This window comes from Thamnophis sirtalis, unplaced genomic scaffold (genome assembly GCF_051295495.1).
Source record: "Thamnophis sirtalis isolate CommonGarterSnake01/CBP01778 unplaced genomic scaffold, rThaSir2_p1.2 scaffold_1, whole genome shotgun sequence".
NCBI classification, from domain to species: domain Eukaryota; kingdom Metazoa; phylum Chordata; class Lepidosauria; order Squamata; family Natricidae; genus Thamnophis; species Thamnophis sirtalis.
In genome coordinates, this window is record NW_028261381.1 from 182,584,558 (window position 1) to 182,595,314 (window position 10,757).

General features: G+C 47.7%; 1 protein-coding gene across 1 annotated transcript; it reads left to right on the top strand.

Annotated features, from left to right (window-relative positions):
- Positions 1 to 142: 142 nt before the first annotated feature.
- On the top strand, positions 143 to 7,401 carry LOC148049966 (nicotinamide riboside kinase 2-like; the record flags this gene model as incomplete). The annotated part of the gene is given in 4 exon segments (XM_087703414.1): positions 143 to 214; positions 1,914 to 2,020; positions 5,849 to 5,934; positions 7,080 to 7,401. Coding segments are annotated over 3 exon segments (265 nt in total), but the record flags the coding sequence as incomplete, so codon positions are not given.
- Positions 7,402 to 10,757: the final 3,356 nt, after the last annotated feature.

Sequence of the window (10,757 nt, forward strand, 5' to 3'; positions counted from 1 at the left end):
AGCACCACTGGAAAGATGGGGGACTATGGATTCCTCAGGATTGGGCCATCATTTGTCTGCGATCCTGCGAAGGGTCTAACCCTAGGATTCTGTGATTCTCTGCCAAATGTGAAAGGCTCCGGTCGTGATTTCTTTCCTCTAGGCCTCTGGTGGACCTGTTCGATAAGCGCTACTACTTGGCCGTTCCTTACGACGAGTGCAAGCGGAGGAGGAGGTAAGGACCCTTTCATGATCCTAAGTGTAAAAGGCTAGAATATCCCGCTCCCACCAACTGTTCGCGGAGGTTGTAGAACCCGGAGGCTTTTATACGAAGATGACGTTCCCAAACACCTCCTGGGCAGCAGATAAATTAATTGATGACGGTGATGAGATTGATTAGATCCAGGGACTTCATTTAACTTGCACGACCTGCAGCCATTTTGCAATATCTGTCCAGGTGCCCAACTGGCCGGGTGGCAGTTCATGGAGGAGGGCAAGACTGACCAAGGCTGGTGCACACCACAAGCGCTACACTCTGGAAGAGCAGGAGGTATTTAATGTAGAGCAGGGGTGTTGAACTCAAGGCCCGGGGGCTGGATCCGGCCCGCAGGGTGGTTTAGATCTGGCCCATGGTGCCTGCTCTTGAAACAGCAAAGAATGGGCCCATGGGGCCTATGCCAGTGAAAACGGAGCTCAGGACTGCCACGCACGGCCCTCCCCGAGCTCCGTTTTCACCAGCAGAGGATTGCAGGATGCTGTTGCAGCAGAAAACGGCGCTCGGGAACCCATTTTTGCTGGCAGAGTGCTCCTCTGCAGAAGCTTCACTCCAACCGTAGGGACGAGATTCATGGGCTCACCCTTACTAGGACCTCTACTCTAAAGTGTATATCTGCTCCTGCGCTGATGTGTATATTGCGTAGGCCGTTGGCTCTGCCTAACATCAGGCCAGTGGGCATTTGAGCCATTCTTCTCCCCAGCTTGACCTTGACCTCCATGTTTGTGCTGCAATTCCCGGAGGAGGAGGAGGAGGAGGAGGAGGAGTGTTACTTGCCTTGCCAGTTGCAGCTCTTCAAAATTTTGAATTTGATGGATTGTTTTGATTGGGGTGATTTGTTGATTATTCTTAAGTGTGCAGCTGAACAGCTCTTCTCTTTTCTTCTTTCCTTGCCTCCACACCCTCCCCCTTTCCTCTCCCTCCCTCCCTTTCTCTATCTCCTCCTTTCCTTTTTTCCTTGCCTCCACACCCATCCTTTTGGCCCTTCCTTCCTTCCTTCCTTCCTTCCTTCCTGTCCCTTCCTCGCTCTGCTCTTCCTCTCCTCCCTCCTCCCCTCCTTCTCTTCCCTCTTCCCCTGCCCTCTCCTTGCCTCTACACTATCCCTTTTTATCCTTCCTCCATCCCTCCCTCTCCCCTCTCCTCTCCCACTCCTCTTTTCTCTCTCCTCTCCCTCTCCCGTTCCTCTTTTTCCTCTCCCCTCTCCTCTCTCCTCTCCCACTCCTCTTTTCTCTCCCCTCTCCTCTCTCCTCTCCCACTCCTCTTTTCTCTCTCCTCTCCCCTCTCCCCTCTCCCACTCCTCTTTTCTCTCTCCTCTCCCCTCTCTCCTCTCCCACTCCTCGTTTCTCTCTCCTCTCCCCTCTCTCCTCTCCCCTCTCTCCTCTCCCACTCCTCTTTTCTCTCTCCTCTCCCCTCTCTCCTCTCCCACTCCTCTTTTCTCTCCCCTCTCTCCTCTCCCACTCCTCTTTTCTCTCTCCTCTCCCCTCTCTCCTCTCCCACTCCTCGTTTCTCTCTCCTCTCCCTCTCTCCTCTCCCCACTCCTCTTTTCTCTCTCCTCTCCCCTCTCTCCTCTCCCACTCCTCTTTTCTCTCCCCTCTCTCCTCTCCCACTCCTCTTTTCTCTGTCCTCTCTCCTCTCCCACTCCTCTTTTCTCTCTCTACAGTACGCGTAAATACACCATTCCTGACCCTCCAGGTCTATTTGATGGCCACGTTTGGCCAATGTATCTTAAACACCGGAAGGAAATGGAGGCCAGCAAAGTCAACGTAGGTAAGAATCCCTTGGCTGTGATGAAGAAGGGTTGGGTCAAATAAACGCAAATGAGCAGAGCACCAGGGGCTGAAAAATGGCTCAATGAACAAACCGGGCTAAGAGAAGCTTCTGGCTTCTCCATTGTGATGGGAGCAGCCATCTCACCTCCAGGAGAAACACTGGGTTTTATTTATTTATTTGTTTATTCCGTTTCTATGGCTGTCCCTCTTGATTCATGGATGGGCGGATCCCAAAACGTTAAAAGCAATCAAAACAAGTTAAAAGCATAAAGCATCCAATATACAGGCGGGTGGAGGGGCCTATCACGTGCACAATGTCCCAATGGATTATTAGTGTATAAAGGCAGATATCTCTTTAATGCTTTTTACACTCTGACGATGTTCGCAGAGGCTAACGAAAGCTGAGCGAGCAACACATTTTAAAGTTTAGTTTAGTTGTTTAGTTGTGTTTATTTATAGGCCGCCCTTTTCCCTGGGGGGGACTCAGGGCGGCTAACAACTTATGGGAGGGGAAGACATACAATAACATAAAAATACAGTGTGTAGTTAAGATCAAACAACATTCATTCAACATTCGGGCGGGGGCAAACTATGATCTTTACCCCCAGGCCTGGCGGGATAGCCAGATCTTGAGGGCTGTGCGGAAGGTCTGAAGGGTGGTGAGGGTACGAATCCCCACGGGAGATCGTTCCAGAGGGTCGGAGCTGCTACAGAAAAGGCTCTCCTCCGCGTAGTTGCCAGCCGACACTGGCTGGCAGATGGCACTCGGAGGAGGCCTAATCTGTGGGATCTTATGGGTCGGGAGGAGGTAATTGGCAGAAGGCGGTCTCCCAAGTACGCAGATCCACTACCATGAAGGGCTTTATAGGTAGTAAGAAGCACCTTGAAGTGCACACGGAGGCCAACAGGTAGCCAGTGCAGCTCGCGGAGGATAGGTGTTATGTGGGCGAACCGAGGTGCACCCACGATCACTCGCGCGGCCGCATTCTGGACTAGCTGAAGCCGCCGAATGCTCTTCAAGGGCAGCCCCATGTAGAGCACGTTGCAGTATTCCAGCCTAGAGGTCACGAGGGCGCGAGTGACTGTTGTGAGAGCCTCCCGATTCAGGTAGGGTCGCAACTGGCGCACCAGGCGAACCTGGGCAAATGCCCCCCTGGTCAGAGCCAGCAGAGGCACGAGAGGATGATTTGGTTGACCATCGCTGGGTTGAGTTTCAGGATGTTACTTCCGGGGACGTGGACAAGGCCATGAGGGCTGTGAGTGCCTCCACCTGCGTACTGGACCCGTGTCCAGAGTTCCAGAGATTGCAATGCCTGCTTCTTCTTTTACACACACACACACACAAACACACACACACAACCAGCTGAGACAGTCAGCCTGTTAACAATACAAGTAAACATTGACTTTAGCAATAGCAATAGTAGTTAGACATATACCGCTTCATAGGGCTTTCAGCCCTCTCTAAGCGGTTTAAAGAGTCAGCATATTGCCCCCAACAACAATCTGGGTCCTCATTTTACCCACCTCGGAAGGATGGAAGGTGAGTCAATCCTGAGCCGGTGAGATTTGAACAGCCGAACTGCAGAACTGCAGTCAGCTGAAGTAGCCTGCAGTGCTGCATTTAACCACTGCGCCACCTCTTTAGGAGCACAATTGGAACCAGAATTCCTGTGGCTAAGCAAGGCCGTTGATAAGCGAGTCGCCCCCCCTCCCATTTAATGACCTCATTTGCCTGTAGCTGTTAAGTGAATCGCTGCAGCTGTTACGTGAATCACTTGGTCATTAAATGAACCCAGGGTCCCTGATTGACTTTGTTTGTCGGGGAAAAGGGGGGGAGGGGGGGCTATCACACGACCCCGTGATGGCCAGAGCCGTCCTAAACACATGCCAGTTGCCAAACTCCCCAATTTTGTTTGGTGGACCGTGGAGATGGCCCGATGGTTGTTTTTTTCACTGTCCCTCAATGCACAAACGGAGAACTACCCCTTACTAGCTGGGGAGTTAAGCCAACAATGGGGTCTGTGGAGTTTCTCCGTCATCCGATTTGTAGTGGCAACTGGATTTCCTTTGTTTTTCTTTGAAGACATTTTGCTTCTCATCCAAGAAGCTTCTTCAGCTCTGACTGGATGGTGGAGGATGGAAGGATTGATACTCCTTGCAGACAGCTAACACAACATACGTGCACACTTCCAACCAGTGGTGGGATTCAAATAATTTAACAGCCGGTTCTCTGCCCTAATGACTATCTGGGTAGGTGGGGCTCGGTGGTCATGTGACTGGATGGGCTTGGCCAACTCAAAGTCACTCAGGTCGATGTGCATTTTGCCTTAGTGTTACAATGTAATAAGGCTTAACCATAGAGGCAGTTTCTGTAAGCAGGGCAACAAAGGTGAGGCTAGAAACAACACCAGAATGTTTCCTTCCTGCCTTCCTTACAGGATTAGCCCTGTAAAGTGGGGAAAAAACAAAAGGAGATTTCTTCCAACAACCAGTTCTCTGAACTGCTTAGAAAGTTACCAACTGGTTCTCCCGAATACGTGCGAACCGGCTGAATCCCACCACTGCTTCCAACCCAAGAATGCACCAAGGCAGGTGTTTATCCACCCTAAGGACAAAACACCCAGAACACAAACTGAATAAAATGGTATATGCAGTACAATGTAGTGAGCCCTGTGAAGATCTGCACATTGGGGAAACAATAGCAGTAGCAATAGCAGTTAGACTTATATACCGCTTCATAGGGCTTTCAGCCCTCTCTAAGCGGTTTACAGAGTCAGCATATCGCCCCCACAGTCTGGGTCCTCGTTTTACCCACCTCGGAAGGATGGAAGGCTGAGTCAACCCTGAGCCGGTGAGATTTGAACAGCCGAACTGCAGAACTGCAGTCAGCTGAAGTGGCCTGCAGTGCTGCATTTAACCACTGCGCCACCTCGGCTCTAAAACAGCCACTTCACCAAGACATGGCGCAACCTAGGAGAACAAACCCATCAGGACAAGATTCAGAAGTCCATCTGCATTTAAAAGACACAGGCCACATTTTGGATACTGAGGACCTCTGGTTTGAAAGAGGAGTCGAAGAGGCCATCTATGTCCAAATTGAACAGCCCTATGTCAACAGAGGGATACAACATCATCTACCTCCAGTCTACCACACCGTCCTTTCAGCAGTTCCAAGAAGGCTCCACCCCCAATTGCACCACTCAGGTGAGCCTGAAGACACAGAGGAACCTCCAAGTGGCCTCAAGGACTCTCTTAAAAGGATGCAAACGACCAGCTTTGTCTGTAAGGAATATAAAATCCTTCTCCACCATCCAGTCAGAACGGAAGAAGCTTATTGGATGAGGAAGTGAAACACCTTCAAAGAAAAACCCTTTGGGACGAACCCTGACCGGGATGACCGGGAACCTCCATAGACCTTTATTAGCAATAGCAATAGCAGTTAGACTTATATACCGCTTCACAGGGCTTTCAGCCCTCTCTAAGCGGTTTACAGAGTCAGCATATCCCCCCCAACAACAATCCGGGTCCTCCTTTCACCCACCTCGGAAGGATGGAAGGCTGAGTCAACCTTGAGCCGGTGAGATTAGAACCGCTGAACTGCAGATAACAGTCAGCTGAAGTGGCCTGCAGTACTGCACTCTAACCACTGTGCCACCTCGACTCATTATTCTTAAGGGCATCTCCTTGAAGCTTTTCCTAGAAATGCCACGGGAAGCGTGGTGTTACCTCTTGACTAATTCCTGGGCTAAATCTCTACCTGCCGGCTGAAAATTCACTCTCGGCGTAACGACGTGCAAATTTGGTAATCCTCTGTTCTTATTTTCAGTTTATTTGGACGGACTGAAAAGCCGAGATAGCCTTTATCTGCAGGTCTTTGAAGATATTCAGAACACACTCTTGAACTCTTCATAGGTGAATAAATTCCTGATGGATTTGTGGGCGTGGGTGGTGGTGGGGTGGGGGGCGGGGGCTAGAGAGGAAGGAAGTTACCTAGTTCGGAGAAACAGTAAATACCACCTCTGACTGGCCCAACCCCCATCTATTCTCTGCTTCCGGAGTCTCAGCTAATCTGGAGGGAACGGGGATTTTGCAGTATCCTTCCCCTGGAGTGGGGTGGGAATGGGGATTTTATAGTATCCTTCCCCTGGAGTGGAGAGGGAATGGGGATTTTATAGTATCCTTCCCCTGGAGTGGAGAGGGAATGGGGATTTTGCAGTATCCTTCCCCTGGAGTGGGGAGGGAATGGGGATTTTGTAGTATCCTTCCCCTGGAGTGAGGAGGGAATGGGGATTTTGCAGTATCCTTCCCCTGGAGTGGGGTGGGAATGGGGATTTTGCGTATCCTTCCCCTGGAGTGGGGTGGGAATGGGGATTTTATAGTATCCTTCCCCTGGAGTGGAGAGGGAATGGGGATTTTATAGTATCCTTCCCCTGGAGTGGAGAGGGAATGGGGATTTTGCAGTATCCTTCCCCTGGAGTGGGGAGGGAATGGGGATTTTGTAGTATCCTTCCCCTGGAGTGAGGAGGGAATGGGGATTTTGCAGTATCCTTCCCCTGGAGTGGGGTGGGAATGGGGATTTTGCGTATCCTTCCCCTGGAGTGGGGTGGGAATGGGGATTTTATAGTATCCTTCCCCTGGAGTGGGGAGGGAATGGAGATTTTACAGTATCCTTCCCCTGGAGTGAGGAGGGAATGGGGATTTTGTAGTATCCTTCCCCTGGAGTGGGGAGGGAATGGAGATTTTACAGTATCCTTCCCCTGGAGTGAGGAAGGAATGGGGATTTTGTAGTATCCTTCCCCTGGAGTGAGGAGGGAATGGGGATTTTGCAGTATCCTTCCCCTGGAGCAAGGTGGGAATGTGGATTTTACAGTATCCTTCCCCTGAAGTGGGGAGGGAATGGAGATTTTACAGTATCCTTTCCCTTGTAGTGAGGAGGGAATGGGGATTTTGCAGTATCCTTCCCCTGCCACGCCCACCAAGCCCACAGAACCGGTAGTAAAAAAAAATTGAATTTCACCACTCGTTTAGATGTTAATCTCTTGTTCCTTGTTTTCCAGGATCTGTGAAAAGATCGATGTACAGATTTGATGTAAATACAATTTTTTTAGCAGAAGCATGGAGGATTGAGTTTTGAAACGCCGCCTGGACACTGTTTTTTTTAGGAAGCAAATTATGTATATAACTGAACGCTACAACGACTTATTTACCACCCAGCCGTGGGCAGTTTTTAAAAAAATCTTATTTTATATTCTACCAATATTATGTTTTTCAGTTGCATTTTTATACCTGGATGAGGTTTGTCCTTTAGCAATAATAACTATTTGTGTAATAATGACCATAACGTATATTCAATAAAGGTTTGAGAGATTTCGTATCGTACTTGGGAATTGTCAAAGCTCTCTGTATCTGCAACACCTCTGGCGTTGATTATCACACTTTCCTCTCTAAAATCCTGACACACTTCCTCGGGGCCCATCATCCATCACAGAGGCGGTGTGAAGTTGGGTTAATGTCAGGGTTCCAAATAGCATCCCAAATTAAATCAGAGTCCAAGGCAAAGGATTGCTCAAAGTTCCAGTTTATTAAGAGAGCCATGTTGGCGCATCAGGGAAAACCCAAATCTGAAAGCTTCCCGGTTTCCCACCCAGTTGAAAGTTCAAGATCTTGCCCCCCTCCCACCCACAAGTCCATCCCATGTTCCAATCTCCCACTGCCACACTGGCAGCTTCCCCCCATCCAATTCCGGTCAGGTGCAGAGACAAAGGATGACCTTGGCTTTCTAGAAAGAATGTTGTTATGGCTACATAGCATCTAACTCCGTACAATCCCCTCCTCCCATTTTCCCACCATAGAAAATGCATAGTAGAAGAATAGAAAGTGTGGCTGGCCAAAGACCCAAAAGAAAAGATGGCCGCAGGCCTAACAGTTGGTTTTAACCATTCCAGGATTAAACAGTTCTTCTCCCAACAGAATTTGATGAGTGGACACCATGAAAGAGACTGGATGATTCAGCCCCAGGGCTGGGAGGTGATTGTGGCTTGCATGTCATCTAGTTGGTGTTCCAGGATAGGTGTGTTCCCATCCTTCAGATCAGAGGTCTCTGGCAGCTTTAAGACTTGTGGACTTCAACTCCCAGAATTCCTCAGTCAGCATGAGGAATTCTGGGAATTAAAGTCCCCCAGTCTTAAGGTGGCCAAGGATGGAGAGCCCTGCTTCAGATCTTCTAACAGGAGAGCCATTGGAGCAGTGAGGAAGTCCATCCATCTTCTTGCTGACTGTCTACGGAGGTTCTCAATCATCTTGGTCATGTTTGTCCCCAAGGTAGTTTTTCAAGAGGTGGGTGGACAAGAGACTGGATGACTCAGCCCCAGGGCTGGGAGGTGACTGGGAGTTTTTCTGGTTTTTCTTTGAAGACATTTTGCTTCTCATCCAAGAAGCTTCTTTCCAAGAGCTGAAGCGGCTTCTTGGATGAGAAGTGAAACGTCTCTCAAAGGAAAACCAGAAAGTCCAGTTGCCTCGTGGGGGGAAAAAAAGCACCTTTGGGACAACTCTGAGCCAGGTGACTGAGAATCTCCATAGATATTCCACAGTTTGACACCAATACTTTCAAAGGATTTTCTGTTTTAATACTTTCTATATCTAGCATATCTGTCTGTCTGTCTGTCTCTCTGTCTACCTTCCATCCATCCATCCATCCATCCATCCATCCATCCATCCATCCATCCATCCATCCATCCATCCATCCATCCATCCATCCATCCATCCATCTATCTATCTATCTATCTATCTATCTATCTATCTATCTATCTATCATCTATCTACAGTATCTATCTATCTATCTATCTATCTATCTATCTATCTATCTATCTATCTATCTATCTATCTATCTATCTATCTATCTATCTATCTATCCTCTATCTACAGTATCTATCTATCTATCTATCTATCTATCTATCTATCTATCTATCTATCTATCTATCTATCTATCTATCTATCTATCTATCTATCTATCTATCTATCTATCTATCTATCTATCTATCTATCTATCTATCTATCTATCATCTATCTATTTAAAGTCACAACCCCTGGTATGCCCAAATATGGGAGGAAGGTCACACTTCCACTCTCTGTCTTCGGCTCGTCACAAGAGACCATCCAGACAGAAACCCAATATTTTTTACTGTTGCCTTTTTGTTACATTTGTTACATTTATGCTATATTTATGTCTCCCTTTATTTATTTATCAGCATAAATATAACACACACACACACACACACACACACACACACATATATATATATATATATATATATATACACACACACACACACACACACATATATATATACATATACATATACATATACATCATATACATATACATATACATATACATATACATATACATATACATATACATATACATATACATATACATATACATATACATATACATATACATATACATAATATACATATACATATACATATACATAATATATATATATATATATATATATATATATATATATATATATATATATATATATATATATATATATATATATATATATATATATATATATATATATATATATATATATACCTATGTCTGTCTATCTATAAGATGCTCAGAGTCACCTTATCAGTGAGAGGACCAGCAGATAAGGTCAACACATTTATAATATATAGCTAAATAATCCACAAAGCACGTTTGGCTTGTAAGAGAGACAAGGCTGAGAAGAGAGACAAGGCTGAGAGAGCATTTGCCTTGCTCTCCGCAGAAGGTTAGTTTCCAACCCATATTTGCAACTCTCAGCTGGGCTATTTTGGGACCGTGGTGCTCTCTTAGACGGGTGTTCAGAAATAGCCCGACTGACCGCTAGCAGATGCAGAGAACTTCTCAGACTTGACACCTGTTAGTCACCTGTAAGAGGCAGGTATCTCAGGCAGGGGCTCCGTTCTCCCAGCTCTGCTCCCCACCTGTTCCGAAGAGCAATTGATCCTGGCAGCTGTCTCTCCTTAAACGGTGAGGACGCTGCCCCTTGGTGCCTGGCGCTTGAGGATCAAAGCAGCAACACAATTTGCCCGGCAGGCTTTGGGGTGGCTCAGGGAGCAGAGGTGGCATGAGAACATGGCTTTGAGGAAGGAGACCGAGTGCCTCTTGGAAGCTTCTCTGAAAGTTTTGAGCAACTAATTTATTAAGACAGCCATGGGTACGAACAGTTGCTCAGCTGAGACATCTGAATGTGGCTGTAATCAAGAGGTAGCCTGCTCGGGGAGATCGAATGGCTGTCCAGCCATTGTTTCAACATCAATGGGGGTCCGCAACTTGGGTGTCCTCCTGGACTCGCAGCTGACATTAGAACATCATTTGTCGGCTGTGACCAGGGGGGCTTTTCCCCAGGTTCGCCTGGTGCACCAGTTGCGGCCCTACCTGGACCGGGAGGCACTTCGAATGGTCACTCATGCCCTCGTCACCTCTAAGCTCGATTACTGTAATGCGCTTTACATGGGGCTGCCCTTGAAAAGTGTTCGGAGACTACAGTTAGTCCAGAACACAGACGCGCGAGCGATTATGGGTGTACCTAGATACACCCATATTACACCTATCCTCCGCGAGCTGCACTGGCTTCCGATCGGTCTCCGAATGCACTTCAAGGTGCTGGTCATCACCTTTAAAGCCCTACATGGCCTAGGACCTGGATATCTGGGAGACCGCCTCCTGCCACATA